The sequence below is a fragment of the Fringilla coelebs genome (assembly GCF_963513975.1).
Source record: "Fringilla coelebs genome assembly, chromosome: 3".
Taxonomy (NCBI): Eukaryota; Metazoa; Chordata; class Aves; order Passeriformes; family Fringillidae; genus Fringilla; species Fringilla coelebs.
In genome coordinates, this window is record NC_140030.1 from 41,855,693 (window position 1) to 41,882,403 (window position 26,711).

General features: G+C 34.7%; 1 protein-coding gene across 1 annotated transcript in view; it reads right to left on the minus strand.

The window, feature by feature from the left end:
* ASCC3 (activating signal cointegrator 1 complex subunit 3) overlaps positions 1-26,711 on the minus strand; it is a 251,253-nt gene that overhangs the window by 104,441 nt on the left and 120,101 nt on the right. Inside the window, exon 14 of the mRNA XM_084201554.1 lies at positions 22,250-22,384. Coding sequence (XP_084057680.1) covers positions 22,250-22,384 — 135 coding nt within the window. The remainder of the gene's footprint in view (positions 1-22,249; positions 22,385-26,711) is intronic.

Sequence of the window (26,711 nt, forward strand, 5' to 3'; positions counted from 1 at the left end):
TTTAAATCTCTCCTGGAAGAGTCAATAATCTAATTGTCTCCCTCTGGAAATTTAAGTTCACTGTATCCAAGTTAGAATTTTTTAAAGCTATGAGTTACTGTCTGATCAATTTACTGATATCATCTCAGTTAATTCTGTAAAGTGCTTTAAAAACACCCCTGAAGGAGAAGGAGAGTAGTGGGACTGCTCCAATCAGAACAGTTTAAAAAGAATTCCTATAAATTATACTTTAATTCTCCTTTTGATTCACAAAAGAAGGAAGTTTAAGGCAGAATTTCTGGCAGATTTTTCTTCTATTGTCCCAGCCTTACCACTGATCCTAACCTATTTACAGCATAAGGTTGGTACCTTAGGGAGTGATGACTACCAGTTAAAGAAACGATTGGTATGGTGTCCAGAAATGTCTTGCTTTTTTCAGTGTGTTCTTTTCACAGTACACTGTTACATCATACCAGCCCCATTTTTTTTTCATTGGAAAAGTTTCATGGTTCATAGAGAATGAATTATTCTGCAGGAAAAGGAGGAACAGCCTTCAGATTTTAAAATTTGTGCAAGAGCATTTAATGTAATCTTTGATTCCTCAGGTCTGTAATCTATAATGCATTAGACAGAAGTGTTTACAGACCTCACTGATCAGAGAAGCAAAGGAAATGTAGTATAATGTTTAAAATGTTGCATTTTTGAGCCAGACAGACAAGCCAAAAATGAAAGAAATACGAATGCAAATCTGACCATGCACAAATGATGGATTTTGGATGGACAAGACACTGAGGATGTACGCATAGTTTCCAATTGCCTCACTTACTGCCTAAAAAAACCCCTATAAAGCAAAAAAATGAACTATTTGTATAGACAATACACTACTTCAACCTGAGCCAGAATTTTATAACATGGACCAAAGTAACCTAATATTTTACTTCAAGCCAAACTGCAATGCCTGTCTTAAAAGTGAATAAATTACTGATTCTCAGATAAAAGGGTTTAAGAACTTAGATTGAAAAACAATTCCAGGAGTAGATTTAGACAGAAAGGAAATGTTCATTATAATCACCACCAGCTTAAGCACCACCTCTGAAGATAACAACATTTTTTATATATTTTACAATGATAAGCATATTTCTCTTGTTTATAGCAAGTAAAATAAAATGATAGAGAAATTTTTGTACTGATTCAGTGTGCTGAAAATCTGGACTTCCTCAAATCTGTGACACCAATCTGTGACTAAATAATCTCAAATTAAGACAAGTGTCAAAACAGTGTAACAACAACATGAAAATGCATATCAATTAAGACTGAATTAATTATATACTATCACAATTTTAAATTGCATGCAAAATAATTCTAGTCAAAATCTTTCTTTCTGTCTCATCAATTTAGAATTCAACCACTCTCATTCTGTATGAAATGTGTGAAATACAGCAAAGTACCTATTTGTCTACAGCCTTTGAGACAGTAAGTCCTGTTGCCATATTTACTAACCACTTGGAGTACACAGATGAAAAAAACATCAATCTTGGTCTGTTTTGCTGACAGCAGAAGTTTTCAGTATGGTGTTGCTGGTGGGGAAGATACACAGCATGGAAAGAAATTGATGGAGAGAGAGTTTGATGACATGCAAGTATGAATTTTTACTGGTTTCACTTTGAATACTGACAACCTCTGGAGACCTAGTTAAACCTTTTGTTGCTGTGCTTAACTGTGCAAAGATTTCAATATTTCTGCCTCAACAGGAAAGCGATACTGCATGGTGTTTATAAAAACATTTGTTATATTTGAGAACACAACTTTTACTTTGTAATACTCAAAATTGCCACTCTGCTGAGCCATGACAAGACTGAATGCATTTTTAGCGAGAAACAACGAAAGCAGAAAGTCTTTTAAAGTTCTTTCCAGTACTGCTGCACCTTACTTAATACATATCATAACTATTTTTACTGCAACTGCTCCTCAAAGGCTATACTGACTGAGACATTATTAAACCTGCAAGAAAAATATTTTGTGAACATTAGGCGTATTTCTCATTCCGTAACTAAACCACAAATGTCCACTAAAATTCACAGCTATGCAAAGTGACAGATTGAGGATTCTCCAGAAGAATGGAATTTTTCTCACAATTCTTATAGGTAATGGGGCATGTGCAGTATGAATTAATAGTTTACATGGCTTTTAAATAGCTGTAGACTGAAATCATTACGCATGACCATGAAAAGCTGAACCTTATCTTAAACCAGGAAAGTAATTTCTAGGGAGATGAACACTATTAAATATTAAATGTCTTTTGATTAGGCATTGTGACTTGGTTTCTCCACTCTTCTAATATCTCCCCTACACAGCATGGAAGATAAGCCTAACAATACTATGCAGGCACAATAAAAAAAACTGACAGTCAGTAAAAGTGACAGAAATTCCTACACTAAAAAATATCACAATTATATTCACCACTCATTAACTGACTTGAACTATGTAACTTGAATTTTAACAAGAAAAAAACAAAAAAGAACTGGAACATCAGACCATCTGCAAGACTGTAAACCAAAGCTTTTTTCACTGCTACCAGTGTAATATGAAAACCCACAAGAAAATTCATGATGTAACTAACATCACTTAAAGGTTTTTTTTTTTAATTGGTATATTGCTAATATTAAATAAGTGTCAGAACTAAAGACATTTTAACTTTATTCCTTCTGTGCCTTTGCTATTACAGAAGAATTTCAGGGATTCGTTAGTAACCTTTGCAGTTCAGGTTTGTTGGATGTTAAATCTCACAAGACAAGCAGCTTTCAGAGCTCTCTAAAGGATTTGAAGGATCACACATGTTTATGTATTTTCATATTGCAATGTTTATACAGTAACATCTGATTAATTATACTACGTGGTAATTACTTGCTTTATTTGATATAGTACTAACAAACAAAAAAATCTATTAAGAAACTAATAGACCGTTAAGGGGTGAGACCAGTAAAACCTGATTTCCTATGAATTTTATATTCCTTGTGCCTCTGGCCCAATTCAAATGCTTGCTCCATCTGGTTTCCCTAACCTCATCTCTCCCAGAATTATTTCACTGCATTATGGTTTCATAAACTTTTCCCCTGCACCCTCAGGACAAAAAAAAAGCATCTTAAAAATGGCATCTGTAAGGCTTATGCTGATTTTCAACACAGCCATCCAGTTGTTACTAACACCTTGACAATGATGTTGTCTTTTTCACTAGTTTTATTCCAAATTACTTGCAGACTACTCTTACGTTCTGCAAATCCAGTGCACAACTGTGAAGACTGCGGACTATTGAACATCATTCAAAATCAGTTTTAAAGGTAATGATGTCTTTATGCAAGTGAAAGGGTGCAAAAGCAGCACCTAATAAGTGACAGAACAAGAAGGTTTCTATTACTATGCTCTTATGGCCAGCAGATTTGGGAATTTGGAGTCAGTTGGTCAGCTAAACTGAGGCAGCTATTAGGCTTGCTGCCAGAGGAAAACAGCAGATGCAACAAATGAGCATTGTTCAGTCACCTCCAAACAGCTTAATTTTGCCCCAGATCCTGTTCAAATGTAGGGTATTTTCCCACAGACCTCTGCTAAGTTACAAGATCCCTGATAGTTTCAAACTCTACTGAAAAAAAATCAGGTATTTTTACTCTTCTCTCTTAAAAAAACCCTCCCCTCAAATTCAGCCATTATAGTACCAGTATTTTATGTTACCTACTAACATTTTATTTGATATTTCATGAAGCCTGCAAGATAATTGCTTTGTAAAGTTTAGAAAGCACAGAGATGAACATATTTATGTATAATTAAATATGGTTTGAAAGACTGTTTTCTACATCTACAGTTCTTTAAGCATTTACATAACCTAGCACGTATACCTCCCACCCAAGGCTGATATTTTGAGCAAAGGAATACTTCATTTTCTTGTTCAAGTAATTTTTATAACATATTTACAGAGATTGGGGAGGAAAAAATACTGCATTGATCTTAATTTATCCATCTGCCTTGGGGTTTATAAACAAGATTAGAAACATCCTGCAAAACTGAGGAGCTTGCAATTGTTAAGCTATTGTAATTTATTTACTGTTATTTTAAAGCAGGATATACAGTTTCTTCATCAAGCTAACTTTAATTGTCTTACATAGCAGGTAAATCTCTGGGGAAATATAAGAAAATATCTCACATATCAAACACACCATGGAGACCAAATTATCTGGTATGGGAAGAGGTAAGGAGATTGTTACTTTCTCACTTAACACAGTACATAGCAGCACAAAAGAGGTGAGAGGAGAGCTGCTGTGCAGATTGCTTGCACAGTCCCTCTCCAACCCTCATTAATTTCCATTTTTCACACTCTGTTTACTTATCTTGCATACATTAGTGCTAATGACTGTTCAAAAATGTCAGATGCCACACTATGAGCTTCATTTTCTTTAATATTTTTAATTATATTAACATTCTTCTGTAAAATTAGTAGTCATATCTGTTAAAATCATTACATCCTTCATGCATTTAGTCTTCTTAAATGAGCTTTTCATTTCACAACTCCACCTTCTTTTAAGAGCAGCCTGTGAGAGACTGAAATGTGAAAGGTAAGTGATTCAAAGCAACTGGCCACTTGTGGGGCTGGGGGTGGTCAGGTTTGCATCCCCCAGCCAAGGCAGAAGTGTTTTTGCATTTGTGGTGGTGAGACCTCTAATCCCCATAAGGCAAATAGTAGACAATGCCAACCCTTGTCTTAAAGCAGTGTTGTGTACATATTTATTAGTACATATATTAGCCCAAATAATTTATCACTTGAAGTAATAACATTTTAGAACAGAGCATCTTTTTATTGTTTGAAGTAGAAAAAATAACCGAGACTGAAGTAAAAGCGCATTAAAAAAAAATATTTTCCTATTTTAAGACTGAAAGCTAATACTACTTACATAAGAGAGTTCTATAGATATCCCTGCAAACACATTCAAAACACATCAGTAGCTTTCCTAGATAAAGACAACCACTTGATCTGTACAGAACTGAACCACACACCATGCTTCAGCGCCAAGGCAAATATCATGTTTGAGGCATTACGTAAAACATGCATACTACAGGGTTATCACCAGGATATCAGTCCTCCATGGCTTCAAGATGGTAATACTGAATTATGAATTAAAATCAAAATTAAAAGAGTGAAGAATCTTTGACTCCTGCCCTCTGAACAAACTTTTAGTTAGAATCAGTGTGACACATAGTTTTAAAATTTTTAGTTGCACTTGTTTTTCTCCTTTTGCACTTTGCAAACGCACGTAAAATATGCTATATTGTATATAAAATGAATGTAAACAACATCATGTATAAGTAATAATATAAATACAGAGTCAGAAAGGATGAAGAAGACCTCCAAGATTATTGTCTAACCTTTGACCTAAAATGACCATGCCCACTAAACCATATTGTGAAGTGCCACATCCAATTATTTTTTCAATAATTCCAAGGATGGTAAGACCACCATTTCCCTGGGCAGCCTGTTCCAATGCTTGGCAACCTTTTAGGTGAAGAAATTGTTTTGCAACCTGCAGCCATTTTCCTTTGTCCTCTCACAGGTTGTCTGGGAGAAGAGGCCAACTTTCACCTAGCCATAATCTCCTTTCAGGCAGCTGTGGAGAGCAATAATGCCCTCCCAAGTTTCCATTTCTCCAGAATGAACATCCCCAGCTCCCTCAGCTGCTCCTTATAGACCTTCACCAGCTCTGTTGCCCTTCTCTGGACTTGCTCCAGCACCTCAATGTCCTTCCTGGAATGAGGGGCCCAGAACTGAAGGTGGGATCTGAGGTGTGGCCTCACCATGCCGAGTACAGGGGAACGATCCCTGCCCTCGTCCTGCTGGCCACACTATTGCTGATACAGGCCAGGATGCCTTCTTGGCCACCTGGGCACATTGCTGGCTCATATTCATGCTGCAAAGCAAGGCTGGATATCATATCATCACTTATCTTTAGGAAATGGTTTACATATCTAAGAATATTTTCCTTTGTGAATTCCAGTCTAAATGTCAGAAGTTATTCAACAAAGGTATCTCCTTCTGTTCATTTTATGTTTGGATATCAGCAATTTTTTAAAATTGATTTTTGAGTGCCAAATATAGAATTACCAATTCTGTTGTCAAAGAAATTTTACATGGAATGGAAAGATAGGGGCTACACTGACCTGTAACACCAGTTGTATCTCTGCTAACCCCACTGACCACTTGCTAGGGAGAAACTTGCTGAGCCTGTTTTCTATAATATTATCAGATAGTCTTTCTGATAGTACCTATAGAAATGGACTGATGACTTGTAATTCTGGGCATAGCCTTTTCATTCATGAGATCAACCTAGAACATACTCCCTACTCTATTTCTTCTTTAAGAAGGCATCATTTAAGCTAAGAAGTTCGTTTCATCATACTTGTTTAATTTGCAGGCTGCTAGTATGAAAGGTAAGAGGGCTAGCTAATGCTGTCTGGTGCAGAGAAATCTCTAAGTAAAAGCTAAGCAACTCAGTGACCCTTTGAGACAGGCCACTTGACATCAGCTTGGTATGGCAGCGTTCAGTTTGAGATTAAAACCCTGCAGATGCCTACACAGAGATCTGAGCACCCTGCACAGCCTGTGGAATCAGGCAGCAGAGCCTGTGCAGTGCTGCTGCTCCCTGCCATGTCTGCTCGTGGATGAACTCAGGCTCCACTGCCTGAAGCACACTGAACTTCACCAAGTGCAACAGCAGCTCAGACACATCGCGCGTTTGTAGTTACCATGTGCAGCCTCCTAAAACCTCTGTGCTATAATTTCAGCCAGAAAAGCACTCCATGTTTCAAATTTAGACTAATGAACAAGAATTATCCTGGAAAGAATAAAAGACAAATTAGACCTTCAAATAACTTTCCATTGCAACAAATTTCTATTGTAACTGACTCAGGTGGCATTTTCCCAACACTCCCAGATGGCACATATCAGTAATAGCTCTTAATTATCACTCAATATTCCACGTAAATTGGAACTTAAATTATCTGCCTTCACACTAATCTCTGCTTATTCTGATACTCATACATTAAAATTAATCAGATCATACTGTGTTTTAAATACTGAACATAACAGAACTAAGAAACATCATAGTAAAAGTAGGAATGGAGACTTTACATCCTTTCTATTGATGACAATGGCAACTTAATCAGGGGACATTATTTATCACAAACTCACTTCAGACTTGTTAGAACCCTCAAATGTAATTATGCAACTCTAAAATTGCATTCCTATGGCCCTTCCTTTGCAAAGGACAAAGAGGTGCACAAATTCACAGTCTGGCATCACCAGACTCAGTACTCAGGTCATAGTGCTACTTCAAAGTATGACAAAACCCAGTTTTTGTCCGTGTGACAAAGCTGATAGGAACATACTCCAACCAAAATGCTCCCAAACTGTGGTCAGATAAATAATGGGATTAAATGCCTACTTAATCTTAATTTTTCCCTAAGAACAAAAAGGATAAGAGTTGTTAAGTGATTTTTTTTCTTATCTGTCCAATTTTCTACAGTTATTGGTTTAATTTTTAGTTTAAAATCAAAATTCCTGACTATTTTGTATTTGATAAAATGAGTTGACTGTGAAATCTCAAAGTTGTCTGAGATTCCTGAGTATAAATTCAGTCATAGAGGAAGAGAGATTTCCATTAATACCAGAAGCAAATATAAGCTTTATGAGGAATGTCACTCCTACCCCCTCAAAACCCCACAAGAAAATGCTTTGTGGAGTATTGGCCCTCTTTCAACCTCCACCATTACACACAGCATATACTTTAAATTACAGAACAGAAAATTGAACTCAAGGAAATCTAGACTATGGCTTTAACTCATGAACTCCCATATTACATCAGCCCCTTTACAGTCACAAAAAAAGCTGATATTTATCTCTCAAAAAAAGACAGAAACTCATAGAACCCTTTGGCAAATCTGTGTTCAAGTGTAATCAATTAATCCTCATGCATCTTCTCCATCTAATCCCTGTTTTGATGCTGGAAGCTAATTTCATATATATCTTCATATATATATATATATATATATATTTGAAAGATACAAATATGGACTTTTCCTATTCACTATTAAGTGTTATTCTGGTAATCAAAACAATGACTAAAAGACATAGACAAATAAATCCTTAAAACTGTAAATTTTTTAAGCTTCCTAAAATATGCGTTGTTCAAGAATTTTTATATCTTTTAAGAAAAAGTGAGTGCAGCCTGTATTACATTACTATAAGTAAATATGCATTGGTACCATGCAAGTAAATGACAAATTATAATTATTACACTCCTACCTTATCTGTTCTGTGTTTATAATATCATCTATTACTGGATGCAAGAAGAGAAAAAGGAAAGACTAAAGAAGTGAATAAGAAAAAAATTATCTTAGAAATTTCATACAAATCTAAAGAATATTCTTTTAAGTCGAGAAGAGTGCTGCACCTCAGGCAAATGCCTGGAAGTCGAACGCATTTTAATTCTCAGTCACCAAAATGCTCCGAAGTGAAACAAGGATCAAGGGCCTTTGCCGACCATAAAATCAGCGTCGTTTATGTGCATTAGAAGGTACTGCCACAAGGTGGCTCTTAATACTCAGGATTGAAAACTATGACTCCAAAAATGAAATAAAAATCTCCATTTGCTTTGTTTTCTTAAAATTGTAACTGATATGTTTCACCTCCCTTATTCTAGGACACATTTATTTCCACACTAGAAAAATACTTTGAAAATATTTTAAATTCCAACTAAGAGGTTTCTAGGCTCAATCTGTAACAGCATAATTTTCCTGTAGTCTCTTATTTCTCCCTAAACCAAAGCCTTTTTTATAGTTGGAATTCATATATACATAACTAAAATGACCTTATATACTGCTTTTGATTAAATTATTTCTCAACTATTTACTAATACTAGTTCTGTTTCATGACGAAAACCATGAAGCTTCTACCTAGAACATGAATTTGTGTATGGACAGCACCTTACAGAGCTTGGTTTTTTTCTGAAATGCTCTAGCTATATTATTTATGTTCTTCAGTATCACTTTATCACTTATCCTTTTACAGGCTTATTAATAGTCTTGGGTATTTCTGGCTATCTTTCACCCTTTTCTTATTATTTTAGTTATGAAAATATCTGTTTTCATTCAATATCTGTTTTCCTCACAAGTTTGAAAATCTGAAATTTAAAGAAACTGGAACAGGCAGGAAAAATTACTAAATAAGGCTATGACTGCCAACTCAGTAAATGTGACAGTACTCAGTAAATATGTGATGCTGAATCAAAGAATTGTAGACCTGTACAGCACTCTAAAAAGTACAGAAGTCTCTAAGGACAATCATCAATCATCTTGGATATTTTCCTTAGACAAGAGATCTTAGTAGTTACTTCAAAGAATATGCCTCTTCAGAGGAACAAAATCTATGGAAATACCTGAAAATAACTATTACAGCTGTTTTGTAACTACAGGCCAATGGAGGAAGAAACTGGGTATGTTTTCAACGTTACAAGGCAGTAAAAACACTTTTTAATTAAGCTGCAACAATTGAACAAAAGCCCAGAAAATAAATTCTGAGTGTAAGGGATCATTAAAAGAATTATATGCAATACTGGTATATCTAAATACTGGTGTATCTCTATACTGGTGTATCTATGTAAGTGTTTTAAATCTTTTAATCACTGGGACAAATTTGCATTTTCTTATTGCTTTCAGTTCCAGAAGCTTGCAGAATATCCACACCTGCAAAAAATTAAACAATGTGCTGTGTTTTCTCTATGAAACACTATTTTGTGCTGTATTAAGTTGTGTCCTCAGGGCTTACTCCAAAGCAAACAGTCTATTTTCCATTAGTTTTAGTATGTTTTCCAATGAGATCCTTCAACTGTAAACCAGCTAGGGCTCTGTTCCATTATTCAGCAATACCACAGTTTAAATGAAAGCAGGGAAATACAATATTAACAGCTTCAAATACTTCAGATTTCTGAATGTTGTCCTTGATAAACATACAGAGCACAATACTTGGAAAAAGTGATCACTAGAATCAAAGACTTTGCCCTAGAATTCTACATTTGATTACAAAATTCATGCATATCAAAGCTGGAGGTACCCTCACAGAAAGAAAATGTGCAGCATTTTTTTCATCCTTGATGCAACGGCCTTTGATTCTCCAGCTTTTATTATTATTATTATTATTATGAGAGTTTTGAAAGGCTTGGAATGCTTTTGATACTCCAAATTCAAGAACCTCAGGGTTTGCCCTCCAGTACTAGGTTTTTAGCACTTTGCCAACAGTTCTCAATATTTCAAAACTTCCAAATATGCAAGTCACATTTTTTGTCTTAGAAAAAGTAAAAAAGACAGAGAGGAATCCCTAGCACATTAATTACTACCTAGAGGTCATAACCTTAAACACAGCAATAATGACAGCAAATTCAAGTTTCATCTCATAGTGTTAGCACTCATAGCTCATACAATATCCCCAATAGAAAAGGACAGATCCTCAGAGTAGTTAGCAGAAATCAAGAAGGCTTCTTAAAAATGCTGGCCAAGATCTTTATTTACATTTCCTTATTTGGAAAAAAAAACCCACTATAAGTGAAAACTGAGCAGCAACCAGCAAACATCACCCCTCAAAGAACCAAGATGCTGCAAGCTCTTCTGGTCACAAATATTTTGCTGCTGTGTAGGGTGGATTATTTCAGCTCTTTGCTCAGTTCAGGCAATCAGCAGATGTACACGTATCATCTTTCCCCAGGTAATAAGTACTTATTTTTCTTGTCTGAAGATATTTTTTGATTGTTCTTTTTTTTTATTAGTTTTAGCTATGAAAACTTTATTTTGGTTGTATTCCTGTTGTATCTACTGGAAAACATGGACAATTTGCTAACAGTTTTTTTAGAACCCTTGCTAAGCTTCATCAAAGTCTCCCCATATTTAAGGAATTTTCTGGCTGGCCTATGTTGTCATCCATTTCAGCGACTCATATTTTCACGATTTCTGCCTTCTGTCACTGAAAAGACTCACCAGATGAGTTGTATACAAAATTTTGAAATCCCTTCTGCAGTTTTCTTACAGAGGTGGCAAACCATCAAAATACTGCAAAACATACATACAAATAGCTATTTTCAGTAATACTTCAAACATGTTTCAATATTCTAATGTTTCTCAAGTTCTAAAAATTTTAAAAAAATTCATTTTTTCCTTTTCTGGCTAAAATTAATTCTTTATCTACTTGCACTGGTATTGTCCAGAGATGAAGGTCTGATAGGTGGAATGGAGAACATTGATTTGTTTAAGAATTCATAGTTCAGCACTGAAATTCACAAGCCTCCTAAAACTGACGTCTTCCTATCTGCATTCTTCCAGCATCTTCTCACAAACTGTAAACTTCCAAATCGCCTCCCATATTTTTAGCAATTTTATTTTAAATTCACAATACACAGTAAGCTTAATTTTGTCAACTACCAGTTTTCATTATAGTTCATGCCCAGCTTGTGTATACTCTACACTTGTCAAAAACATGATGTTGTTACTCTAGTTTCCATTAGCATAATACATAATTTCTAGTTCTAGTTTTTTACTCAAATAAGCCAAAAATTACAACATGGTACATTTAGAAAGATTTATCTAAATGCATATTTATATGATGTTCATTCAAAAAAATCTCAGCTGTGGGGAAAAAAAATACTGGTTTTCAGATTTTTATGTTTTTGGGAAACTCTATAATCAGTTTCTCTTTGTTTTGATGCAACAATAAAAAAGTTTCTGAAATAACTGAGTTGGTGAAAAGAGATTTGCCAAATTCAGGCAAAATTCTAACTTTACTTTGATAAAGGTGACATGCAATGGTATCTGTACATTCTAAAGAGCAGCAGTTTGTGCCTTTATACAACAAAATGCTTTCCTACAAGACAATGATTCCCAGCAAGCAGGATTCTTCTGATTCTTGTCTAACTTTTGAAATTCCAGCTCAAAGGATCTTAAGATGAATTCAAAACAACCAAGATAAAAGAAGATACAACTAATCTTGCAGATACAAAGGCTTCCATAAAAGATTTAAAAGACATGCTAAAAAACAGAGACTGACTATACATGTAATCAAACTTAGACTACAGAAAGAAATATATGGCAATAAATATTTGGCAGTTCTCGAAAAATAAATCTCCACAACTTTCCAGAAGTATGCTTAATTACTTTTTAACTTATTTTGTTTTCTTCAAAGCACCTCTGGCCCTCAGTATGTGGGATTACTGGAATGCAGATCCAATTGAAATCACTCCCTCTTTAGGTTTTCTTCTAATTACTCTTTCATTTAAAAGTCTTAAAAGTGTGTGCCCATTCTACTCATTATTTCCCAGTTCATCTTAATTAGATGTCATTACCAGCTTCAATGCAAAAACACTTTTGTCCAGTTCTGAATGACTCTATATCTTGTGCAAATAACCTAAAGGAATTGTTATAAAGCCCAATGAAATTTGCCTACATGATGGTATTTGGAGGAGTTGGAAAGCAGAAAGTGAATGACAACTGAAATAGCCAACATATATACCTAAACAATTCCATCAAACCATATGAAACAAATATTTGAAAAGCTTTATTATTTTGAAGATAAATGAAATCAAGAATATGAACTGAAATTAAAAATTTTTCCCACTAAATGAAAATCTGAATCAAGCATCTAAAGATATCTTGGTGAATCTCTTTACTTGCACTGATTCTAACCTTATTTTTAAAGAGACATCGTGAGACAGTTTCCAATATTGCAGTGATGTTTTCTGTCATTTTAGGTGTTTATGAAAATGTACTTTTTCAATCATAACAGGTCAGACCCTTAATTTTTTTTAAAAATAACAGTTCAAAGATATTCTATACCTTCACTGTTTTACAAAAAAAAGAATAAAAAATTACATGAATCCTCAGGGAGCAAAGGAGACACAGTCAGTTAACAGTGATACTCAGAAGGAAAAACATCAAGCAATTCCAGAAGAAAGCACATATATTTATTCTACAGGATAACTGTGAACTACAGGTTTTGTTCTGAATTTTATTTCAGTAAAGACAACTACAAAGGGTGTTCTCTGATGGTCTGAATCTTTAAAGCAATCTCCAACCATTTAAAAAACCAAGACTGCATCCTTCATTTACAATCCTGAAGAATAGCACTTCATGATGAACTTTGAACAGTCAAGTGTGATTGCGAGAAAAAAAACTAAAATAAAATACAATTCACTGGGCCTTGCAAAATTTACTTTCTTTATTTACTGTAGAAGAAATCAAATGTTTTCTAAAAGAATGTCAATCACTGAACAGCATCAAGCCTGTTGGAGGACAATATAATCACCATGAAATACAAAGTACAACTGATCAACAAGCAGCATTGACTGTCAGCGTGCAATGCAGAAACCCTTCCAATTGTTATTAACTTTTCAATTATTACTCTTCACTGCTAATAATTACTGTAGCTACACTATTTCCTGACAAATGAAATGCTAAGTAGATAGGATCTCTTTAAACACTATTTTTTAGTCAGCATATCATTTTCATACAAAGGTACTAAAACTGCAAATGATCAGAATCATTTGTCAGTATGGTTTGGTGCATCTTATACAAAAAAGATGCCTGAAAAATTGTCTACAGTCTTACTGTGAACATATTGCATAAGGTTACACACTGTACACTAGAACTAACTGGCATATTTTGGAAAAGCAAGCAAGACCTAGGGGTGTAGGGATTGAAAGCAGCTGAAAACTGGCTGAAGCAACCAAGCTCTTTGGGCTCAAAAGGGGCTAGGGCAGAGAGCAGTTATGCTGACTTGAATATTTCTTGCTGGAGTGCTCACCTCTAACCAGGTAGTGCCTAGGTAGTGCCTGCCTTTTAGCCTTAAATGACAGAAAAAAACGAAGAAAAGGGAGCTTTATCCATTCAAGATACCTCACACATTTTTAATATACACCTGACCTGATTACACATGGTGAAAACAACTGCTGGCAAAAATGATAAGCAGGTAGTAGGCTGTGCTACTGAAGTACAAAGAATGAAGTCCTGGCCCCCAAACTTGTGAAAATTAAAGCAATCATACTGGGTTTGTTTTTGTTTTTCCCTCTCAAATGTCTCAGAAGTTGATAATTTGTTTCTTTATGATTAGCACAGCTATTCAATATCCAAATATACTTGATACAATGAATGAGATTTCAAATTGAAATCTTCTTATCCAGGGAAGCTGTTGATAGTAAACTTTTTGATCTGGATTACATGTTAAAGCATCCTAATAGCTAACTGAAGGAGATTTTCACAGTCAACGGAAAAAGGAATGTTGTGGGGCTTTTCTCTCAGTGCCCAGAATGAAGTCAAAATTTCAGGAAAGACAAAGAGATCACAAATGCTAATACAAAAAAAAAAAAAAAAAGAGACAGCTAAGAACGCATAGGAAAATAGGAAAAGATATTAAACCTTTTTAAAATCAGTTAGTTTTACAGTAATATCAACATTTATGCTGATTTTAAAAGAAATACACATATGCTGCTACTGACTGTGCAAACCCCTGTAACTGCAGCATCGACCAAAGAACTTGTTAGAACTACTCATTACAGCAAGCAATGTCATAGCCTGACATCAAGGCACCTCTATTAGCCTAATATTCTTCCCATATCCCACAGAGAAAGAAGTTTCAGTATATTTAAAAAGAAATCTTAGATTTAAAGAGAATTACCTATTAAAGACATTCGTTTAAACAGTATAACTTTGAATTTCAGTTTTTATATTTTGAAGCACTAATAAAACATTTAAACAAATCTATTTTCCTTAAGGTCTGAATTTACTGAATGCAAAGACTGCACTACCTTGCAGAAGACTGTGGTAGACTTCATTTAAGGAGAGACGTTTAATCATGTTATAAATATGACAACAGTTTCAAATGATCTTACTAAGCACATTTAGTATTTAATAGGAATTTTGTCAACAATGAAAGGGGATGCTATAGGCACCACATTATCCCAGAGTTTATCAGAGCATTTCCATGGAGGATTAGTAAGAAAAGGCATTAAATCTTATATTTACAGCGGTTAAATCCATTACTGATTTTAACCTGAATAACTCTGAAATAGCTGAGAAGCTCTGTACAAAAGTATAAAACCTCTTTCAGTAGTTCCTTGAAGAAAAACATCAGCACCCCTGTCAGCTGTATTTGCAACCTCAGAGATCATTCTAGAAAAAGGTTTGCTAACCCATTTTTCTTCTAGGAGATCCATTACTAATGCAGTGCAGCTTCTGGAAGTAGAACAAATATTCATGAGGTGGCTTTCCAGTGATAAACAGGACGAAACTAAGCATTGTTGCATATCAAGTTGACACTCATGATAGATAAAACAGAATATACAATCAAGCCAATAGATTAGTGGGGGGAAAAAGTCCATTTTATTTTTTCACAGGATAGCAGAAGACTGTTACTTGTTACGTCAGCGCTGTACTATCAGAGCCTGAGAGACAAGACGTCTGAAATCCTTGGATAAGACACTGGTTTTCAGAAATATAGTTGATAACAGAATTCAGTCCATACCATATAGTTTATACCTTCTCATTCATAATAAAAACACTAGAGAATTCCAGCAGACTGTAAACAATACACAGGACTACACAGAGCATCAAGCTGAAAATAGAACTACAAACTTAAAGCTGTGCAAATACAATTTCTAGAATGACACACAAAAAAGTAAGTATCATAATAACAAAAATATGCATCAATCTTCAAGCGGTTTTCCTTTTTAAAGGTCAGGAAAAGCAAAAGCAAAAAAGAAATTTATTGTTTCTGTCAACTTTTTATTTCAGTTCACAACAGCTAACACTTAACTTTAATATCTAGGAATACTGCTAAAAAAAACTGAAGGCAATATTTTTCTATTGCTCACAATATATCCCTCTGTAAAAAGGCCTCCCCAAAATCGAAGTGTCTATCTGAATAACAATGCTAAATTCCACAGCTCAGGATTCATTAAAACAGTGGAATTGCTATATACAGAACACATTTTTCTTTAACACCTGAATTTTTAGGATCACATCTTATTGTGACTTTTGTCTGACCTTCAAGCAGGAAAACTGAATAAACTATCCCATGAAAGAAATACAGAATGCTTCACTTCCTTCTCTGAGAGACAATTAGCAAATATTTTTCACAAATAAAAAAATATAGTAATTATAAAACAAATAGGAAATTTCAATATATGTTTGACATTTATTATAGCCTAATGTATTTGAATACATATCCTCATTTTATTTTTATAGTTTTTTTAATGGCATATCAAATATTAGATATGTTATTAGTAAAACAAAAATAAAATTAGGATTGCTCTGAAATAATTAAATGTCAGGCAAATGATTACACATTAAATATTTGATGAATACTCTCTAAAATTAATTTCTAATAGTTTAAAAATGTTTGAGAGATAATTAAGAGGATTAGTAATTGCTTTTGGATTTTTAAGGCCGTAAAGAACACAATGCTTTTAACTATTCTATTTTTTCAGTTCATCCTGTGAAGTAGCCTTTGCTTCCATTTGCTGTGTCTAGACTAGAACATGCATGATTTGAGTATTACTTATTCTTGTAAGTCATATACTGGATTTCAGATTATTCTAAGTATGTTATTTATCCATTACAGCAAAAACTGCATACGGAATACAAAATAAGGACTGTATTACATTATCAAGATTATTCTCTGCCAGGTATTGCTAAATTTCATGTCAAATGAAATGGCAAGACTGAATGGCCTGTAGTCTGCTAAATTTGGGAACAGCGCCAATAAACATCCATTTATACCAGATAGCTCTTGTCAGACAAACATGATATTATCATTATGAAGCTTAGATTAATCACTCTGCATCACACAGCAGTGATATAATACAGTTAAACTTCTGTCAGAAATTTCATTTATATGATCCAGCATTGGGAATTAAGTACTATATAAAATTAATTTCATTTATTGAAGAGATTAAAATCACATAATGATGATTGAAGAAATTTATTGTATATAGGAACTTTCACATGACAAATGTCAATGTCTTCAGAGATCCAATTTGACCTATGGATATTTAATATTTGTACCAGTGATCAAAAATTTAAAACATGAACATGCTGATTAAAGGTACAGTTTGGAAACAGAAACACTGAAGGAATGGTAAGTGCTTGCAAGGAAAGATCAGTTCCACACCACTACTTGGCTGACCTACAGATGAGCTTGGAGGTTTCAGGAACAAAGAAACCAGGTCATGTTTGGAGAATGGATTTTAAAAAGAACCTAGAAAAGCTCTTAAAAGTCATGTATTATTGTGTTAATACTCAACTTATTGCATAAAATGTATGTAATTTATGGTGTAAGGTGTAAGAACCGCTGTGCCAGGTCAGACACACATTCTGTCTAGAGCAATAGCTCCTTTGAACAGCAAATGCCTAAGGAAGAGGAGTGTGAATGCTCTTCCCAGTATAATCTCTCGGCCCCTCTAAGTTTGCCACTGAAAGACTTTCTGAGTGGCTTGATCTACCTCTAACAACAATAATTTGCTATTTAAATGAATAAAAATTTTCTCAGGGAAAAAAATTTAAGTCAGTGAGGAGAACTAGCATAAGATCCTGGGTCTAGAGCACAAGGCAAGCCAATTCAGACATGAAGAATTACACATGTCAAGGCTATAAACATTTTAGAAATTGTTACTGGAGCTCAAATAGAATTTTGTGCCTTGCTCAATTCCCTACATCACATTATAAACATTTCACAACAGCTGGTCCTTCTTGTACACAAAAACTATGAATTCATTAGTATATCCCTGCAGTATTTCTACAGCTCTGACTTGTTCTGTTTAGAACCACAGTCGTCTGCAATAATGTTTTCTTTTTTTTTTCCCCTAACAGTTGCAATGGTAGAAAAACGTGCAGATACAATTCCTGAGGACAGTCACTTAAGCCTGTAAATGCAGGCTCTGTGTGTACACCTATGTGGTGCTGAAGTTTGTACCTTAGCCAGTAAACCTCTCCACCATTAGAATTACCACTGAATGAGAAAACTTCAGCACTTTCAGGCTACCTGAAAGTAGCACTCTACTTGATTCAGGCACTGCTATTCCATCCTCTGTTTTATTTCCAGGACGGGTTATTGGAAAGAAAGCAGAAAGTTAAGGAAAATAACGAACTTCTTTATACCCAACTTGACTTCACTGTGCCTTGTGTCTGTCTTTATCTGTTATACTTTTAAATCTTTAAAAATACTGGTGCTGAAAGTTCCTATGACAAAATACATGATGGTAAGATGCACATACATTACTGCTCTTAATATAGCTACTTCTGTTGGAAATATTTACTGCTAAGAAAGAAAAAGAAAATTTAGATTGAACAGTAATAGTTTTAATAACAACCCACTACATGCTCTAATCACTGAAATCTTTGGTGTACTCATAAGTCTTCATATGTAAGAGCTTTAATTGCTCAGAGAAATGTTGCTGGTGTGTTACTCATTTTATGATTATTGATGGCTGTTTATGAACGGTTGCTGCCTTGGCAGACTATAAATCTTATTTGATTAGTATCTTTATTGTGCTAACTGTATATAAATAAAAATATGCCTCAAAGATGCTGTGACAAAATTATTTCAACACAGTATATTCACATAAATTTAAACAGCAAGTTTCTGATGAACAGAGAACATAAAGCCACAAATTCCCTCAATATCTTGAAAACTCCTTTTGTAGACAATAGGTATTAGGTAACAGAGCCAGAATCAACAAAATAATTAATTTTTACTGTAAATAAAATGAATATAATTTAGCTTTGTTTGTTGAATGGATCCTGAAAGAGGACAAATGGAAGTATGTTGGGAAAAGTTACTGGGGGTGTTTTGCTACTGATTTCAGTACGACTAGGCCTTCACTCTATTTTTAGTATTCCCATTACTAACTTATTTATATGTGACAGTGAAGGAGCCCTTAAGTACACTGCATGTAATTTGTGTAAAATACTAACAACAGTAATAAAAAATATTTTTCCCCAATATCTAGATTACTCTTACATGCACAAGAAGTAAAATAATCCGAATTTACACTCATGTAATATGTGCATATGACATATACTGATCACTGGAAGAATTTGAAGTTCTTCTGTCACTTCATTGCAAGCCATCGCAAGACTCAAGACAGACACAAGAAGGTTATGTGATCCTTGGTGGAGAACACAGTTCCCTCTCCTTCATTGCTATATGTCATGGTTTAGGGATGATAGTCCCCAGTTTACTGCTCCCCACAGAGAGTCTCCAAACCATGCACTTCCTGCTTGCTTCTCCCCCTCCCACAGCCTCCCCTTGTGCTGGAGAGGAGAACTGGAGGCAAAAAGGTGAAGATCATGGGTTGAGAAAAAAACAATTTACTGGAAACAGCAGTAAGGGAAGAAAACAAACAGTAACAGCAACAACACTAATGACACAGGGCACAAGAAAGAGGGGAACAATTCACGTGGGATTGCTGGAACTGGTGTTACCAGACTACTCTGCTGCACCTATGTGACCAGAAGGAGCCCCTCCTCCCCAGAAGACACTCCCTTCCCGCTGCCCCCAGCAATGGTGTGAGTTGGTATAGAATAACCTCCAGGTCCCCTCTTGGCTACTGAAAAAATTAACCCAATCCTGGCAAGAACCAGGACACTCTGGTCTTCACACCTTTTCCTTCTTATCTGGTTATAAATTTGTTTGGTAATTGACAGTCACACTTCTTGTTCTTGCTTTCCCAGACAATCATCACCAGCCTGGTTTGTAAGCGCATTTTGCCTCATCTCCCACACTCTTCCTAGGTACTGGTTTATAAAAATTTTTAAAATTCTATTGGGAAAGGTTCCATAATTTTGCACATTATATTTTCATGCCTCAAGTTTCTCTGTAAGAACACTTGGAAGTGTGTACCATTAGTACTGATCTTGTCTAGAGCTTTTCCTGAAAAAGGGATGATTCTTACATTTTCATATTAAAAGAGTAGTATTCCCACACAAGAATTCAAATTCTCTTAGGAGTTTGCTTAGAATAACAAGTACATTTCACATAAACCTATATAGTGACAATATTTTACTTGCATTTTTTATGAATAGCATGTAAAGCTTACAATATAAGTACTCACTTTCATTTACCTCTCTCTTTCCCAGTTTCTTCCTCACTTCCTGAATCATGATGCCAAGTCATCACTGCTTTCAGTGAAGGTGAATGACTATTCAAGCCATTTCTTCAAAAAATGGAGAGAGATTTGTCTGCTTCAAGGCAGCTTCCCAGAAGATTCTATTGTGCAATTCTCTAAAAAGGCCAAGGACTGCTCTCCCAAAGTCCTAAGTCTTACTGCTTACCATCACAACCTTCCTCTGAATACTGAGCTCAATCACAACTTAATTTGCCTTTCATGGAAACGGTTGTCACCAATTCTTGAGCAGCAAAGTAGGGGTCTGGCTGGACTCAAAAGCAGCCCCTAAGTGTAGTTTTTGAACCTCATGGGTGGCCTGAATAATGCCACCATCCCAGATAATGGTTGAAAATGAAGTGGGGAGACTTCTGCCACTATCCATTAAAGTCACAACCACTATGTCTGCCTGGATAGATAGTCCACAACAGATCTCAACCAGAACCTCCCTGTCCCTTCCTTCCTGCTCCCACCTTGAAGCAGACAGGAGCTGCACATGTCCAGTTTCACTGTGGGGCTCTGCAGAGTCGAAGATCAACCTAACAGAGAACACAACTCCTTCTCCTCCACTTCCCTGTCTGTGCTTTCCAGTTTGGTGCATTCCATGCACTGCCTCAGAGATGAAATCTACTGCTCTATCCACAAGTAATAAGCATTACAGCACATCAAACCACATTCATATCACACATATTCCAAACAGGTTTAGAACTTTTCACTGTGACAGTTTTGTGGTTTCCATTGACACAGGAATATGCTTTCTAATTAATTTAATCTAATTAATTAATGAAAAGTAAAACTAAAGATACAGGAGCTGTTTTCACTGACATACACAGCAAGTTGGATGAATACTTCTTTGACAGATATCTTACAAAATATGCACTGCTGAAATAAGCATAAAATTTTTCTTAATTTCCTTGGCAATAAGTGTGACTATCTAAATAAGTACTAGCATTTTCAGTAGCTTAATTTTTTTCTTGTATTATAATTTAAAAAGTAGTATTATTTTTCATAAATGAAGAGTTTCGGGTTTTTTCTAAGAAATCTAGTGAAAAAACGTTCAGCATTAATTAGTGCTACAGTAGAAACATGGGGTCTTCAAGTTCAAGTTTGATGTTATTTGTGTAATACAGCAGCTACTAGCATCTACTAGAAAAAGAGGGGCTTTTAAATATGCTATGTTATGAAATATAATGACATCAATTTATAACATATTTTTAAAATATTTATTATAGCTCTCAGAAGCATCTTGCCAAAAAGAACATAATTTACCCCGAATTCTCCATTTTTCAGAAATCTGATTCTGCCAGCTGTAACATCTATGCTCCATTCATAACTACTAAGACTGAATGAATCTTTTCACATTCTCTTCAGAGGTATATAATAAAGTAACATATTTATTATAACTAACAACAGACACAAGAACCTAGAACCCTCAGAAGACTGTAATTCACAGGTCCAAAATACTGAAGAGTTTATAGATATACTTGCCAGTGCAAAAAAGGATTTCCCATATGTATTAAAATTTTTACAGTAAGTATCTTCTCTATGTTCATGGGGAGAAATCAATTGTGGAAAGAGAAAGAACCTTATTTTTCATGTGATCTTAAAAAGACACTGCTAAATCTAATCTTTAGACTTCAGTCGACATCACCAAATATAAATGCCACACATAGCACAGAATTAAGAATTGTTATGGAAATATTCTTTCAGCAGATATAATGGCATATTCCTTGAAACTGGTGGTTAAGAGACTTCCTTAGCTGCAAACATGAAGGTTACTGTCAAGTAGCGCAGGTTGCATAAAACACAATTATCAGCTTTATCTTAAACTGAAAATAACAAGACTTTGCTCTTCCTTTGCTATTATTCCTTCTGTTCCCCTATTCAATTCAGCAACCTTATATGACTTTTCAAAGCAAAATCTTCCCAGAAGCTCAAAAATGTTGCATCTATTCACATGCTGGACTGTCTTGTAAAAAATATCAATTCCAAGACTGAAAAGACAGACTAATAGCGTAAGTTTATTCACTTACCTGTTTTTCAGCTTGTCCATATTCTGACCCTTGGGGTGACAAGAAGTGACAAATATGACCACTGTTTTTTGCCTTTTCTCGAAGAGCCATAGCAGTTCGTACTGTAGCATTTCTAGCATGAACAAACACCATCACCTTTAGACAGAAAGAAACAGGGCCAATGAGAAATTTAAAAAAAAAGGTTTAATCAAATAATGAAAACACTTTAATTACAAAATTTTGCCTATGGGAATGACAAAAACGAGTTAATACATGACATACTGATGAAAACTAATGCCACTCAAAGGCAATTAAAGGAGGATCCTGCCTACATTGTTATTTAGTATTTTCAAAGAGCTTTTGAGAAGATTGTATTTTAAAAAAATTCTTAAGTCTTTAAAAAATAGAGAACAATTGTTAGCCATAAACAGTTCACGTTCACAAAGTACTGAGATTAACATTGATATAAAGAGTTGTGTTATTTGACACATCCTAAATGATCTGGAAACAAACACTGGGCTGATAAACATTCTGATGCTACAACTTGGCTATGTGAGAAAAGAACAACCAATCAAACAGAAGAGAACTACTCTGCAATGCTCACAGTTAAAAGCCCACAAGAATATGACCACTTTTAACAGCAGGACTACTAATGCAATATTCAAAATCCATGAAAACACTAATCAAACTGTTTGAGAGAAATGTTTTTACTTTTTTTTCCCGCTGCTGAAAATGTCAAGAGATCTCAAAAAAGAGTTGGAGTCTTTTACCTAAAAACAACTAAAATATTCTTTCTTTCTTTCTGATTACGGCCTGCCATAATGTATGTCTAGATACAGTCCTGTGAGCTTCAGAAACTTTGATAGTCAGAGGCACTCAGGATACACACTTCAAAACCTGGAACGGGACAGATGGATTGGGACCACAATGAGTTCCCTTTCTCTTCTGCCTATTATGCTCAATAAATTTCAATAAATTCATCAAGTATAAACAAAAAAAAGCACATGTTTCTGCTTTTAGCTAGCAGAGTCTTGGAATAAAACTTCAGTTATGATTTCTAAAGCTTCTGCCTACATGTATGACACTCTCTGACACCACAGCAATCATTCATCCACTAAGACCTTAGTATGCAGACAATAACTAAGAAACAAGCATTGTGAAACTGTCCTCTACCCAGTAGCCTTTCTACAGTTCTTATAGACACTTAATTTTCAGATGTGCAGCACTTTTCTTTGATATTTATCTGCCACTGGATTAATAATGAACAGCTGAATTCATTGGCTTTTATGTATTAAATGATCACGTATCAACACTTGAAAAAATTTAAAGTGATTGCAAAATTGTTGACTAAAAAACCAGAACTTTTCAGAAAAACAACAATCTCTGTACATCTTGTTACATCTTGTAATCTCTGTACATCACAACATGTTTTTAAAGAACCAGCCCTAGTGAAAAATTGACATGTAACACCTTCTTGAATGTTTTTCTTCCCAATGAAGTCAGTAAACATTAATCAAATATACTGTAAGACAGCAATATAGTCATAGGAGGGTTAATTTAGCCTGTCCTAACTGTGTCAGAGAATATTATATTTCAGTGGCAAAATCTCTGTGCATTACATTATGCAAATAAGTTAGGAAAAGTAATTTAGAATAGAGAGAAGTGGTTCCACAGTTACAAGCTGTGTAATTAGATCTGTACTTTGCAGTTCAAAGCCAGCTCTGGTGTATATAGCCCTAGTGCTGAAAGCGTCTGCTGCTGCTCTCCTGAAACCAAACCTTTTAAATAATAAAAAATACACAAGAAAGGAGAAAGCAAATGTCTCTAGCTAGGTTACCTCCTCAGAATTTTCACAAAGTATAAAACAAATCAAACCTTTTACCGAAAACTTTGTTTAAAATTCACATCAGGAACTGCTTGCATTCCCCAAGGAGTTGCATATTCTAGGTTTTAATCTTTATGAAACATGTTAGTACATCACCAAAGCACAGAGAAGTGTGCTATTATTACTAAAAATGTATAATCAGGTACTTGAAATACCTTGAAATACATTTCTTCTGCCTTGGACAGCAAAGATGCTTGGATTAACTTTTCCCATTGGAAAATACATATCTCAAACTGACATTCTCTATGACAGCCTTAAAATGTGGCATGATTTTTCTGGGGAAACCTGCTGACTCTTTCAGTTATCTTTCCATCTTCCTATTAAAAGTGCTGGTTACTTGAATGCTTGAGTTCAGCAATTCTCTTACTGAACACCTCTCCTCGATGAGAGAAGGCCTTGTTTCTGCCAGCCACTTTGCATCATACCTTTCAAAGAAACTAAGACTAAAGAATGAATTTATCCATTTCAATGTTGATATTAATTATGTGGTAAAGAAACAAGCATATCTTTATTTTAGCCTCAAGACACTGTTTGGCTTCACACAGCTAAATCCTTATAAGATGTTCTTTTATGTGGCTCTTGATCTGGGTATTACTTCTACTGAAAATGAACTGTTAGGGATATTGATCAACAGATTAATCTGTCCAAACATCTTCTGCCTTGAGGTCAGCATGAAAACTCCTTCAAGTATTTTACAAAACTCAATTCCTAAAAAGGTTTCAACACTTTTCCCCAAGGGCTGCTAATGGCACCTATTTATGTTAAAAACATCTCCCTCCACATCAATTAACGAAACCACCTTACAGACTAAGTAAAACTCTAACACGTAGCCTAGTTCTAAAGAGTAATAAAACTGCTTTTCTCTCCTGCTGTGATTTCTCCCTAACTGCCAAGACACAGTTCAAAATTGCAATGCCCAACATTTACAGAATGAAAAATATATTACATCCAGAATATACATGAAAACAACACACAGAGTTCACTAATGGCTCTTGATCAAAAATGATGTAAATTAGGATATCTTAGATTACCAGATCTAACTGGTAGCATAGCAGTATATAAATGTGATTTCCCATTCCTCTCACCAAACCAGTAACTCATGAAGAACTATCGAGAACTAATAACTAAAAAACCAGCAATAAATAAGAAATTTCCTAAGCTGATCTATACTAAAGCTTAAAAAGTTTAACTTAAAATCTTATTTTTGCTTTAGCAGATTTTTGTATTTTGCATATTGAAGTTCTTCCGCATATTAAACAACACCATGGGAATGGAAAAAGCTGAACAGGCTGTCACTTACTAAGGCAGCAAGAGAATTTGAATTTACTTTCTAATTATTTTAATTAATGTTAGTACATCTTGTATTTAAAAGAAATATTGATATAATTTGCATGTGTACTAAGATCTTTTACTACACAAAACTGAAGGATTACTAAGCTGCCTACAAACTAGTGCTAATGAGACATTTTTTATATCCTTCCTTTTCTATAAAAAATTCACAATGTAAAGGCAGACTGCATTTACTCATCACATAACATTAAATAATGTGGATTGGAATATATGAATTTTCATTCAAGGTTGAGAAGTCAAATAAAATTAAAGAGAAATATTTAGGAAACTGTGCTGAAGAACAAAGCTGCACAATACCATACAATAATTTAACAGAAAACATTAATTAATAACAAAGAAATATATAATGTTTCATCAGCTAATCAAAACAGTAAGGTGATATATTTTGAAGTCTCGATAGATTGCCATTAATCGCTCTCTAAATTTTGATTTATTCACTCAAAAAAATTACTTCTAATCATTCCTGTTTAAACAAAACCTAGGATTTTTCAAAACACTCTATATCATCTCATTAAAAAAAATCTATTTAACATCACTATTTATCTAACTATCTTTCTATTTCGATATACTAGGTTTTAAGGGGTAATTACTCCACTGTGCAGGTATTTTTACTATTGCAGTGTGCTCTTGCTCATTTATTTATCTGCAATAATAGTACTGTTTAAAGGCATGTGTTGTATAATTTCAATTTCTCTATTTATTTTAATGTGGAAATGTATATTAACTTAAAATGTGACTACTCTAGTGAATATTTTATTGCACAGTCCCATCTAATTTTTTATTGCTTATGAATCACAGAATCTTTTGAGTTGGAAGAGAATGACAAGGGTTATCAAAGTCCTCCTCCTGGCCCGGCACAGGACAACCCCAAGAATCCCACAATGTGTCCAAGAGCATTGTTCAAATTCTTTTTGAATTCTGCAGGGATGGTGCTGTGACCACTTCCCTGGGGAGCCTGTTCAAGTGCCCAAGGACCCTCTGGGTGAAAAACCTTTTCCTAACATCCAACCTAAACCTCCCCCAGCTCATCTTCATGCCATTCATGAAACTATGTAAAGGGTTCTGGTAGGGACATTATATTGGAAGTTCTTTAATTTCTTCCTATCGGCCCATACTTAATTTTGCCTTGTGTGTTCTACATCTATCCATAAAAAAATGCTTTATTACACAAATTTTGAAATACGATCATATTTCTTATTCTTAATTTCCATTTCTCTTACAGTGAGGGTGTGACTAAGGATAAGTCTT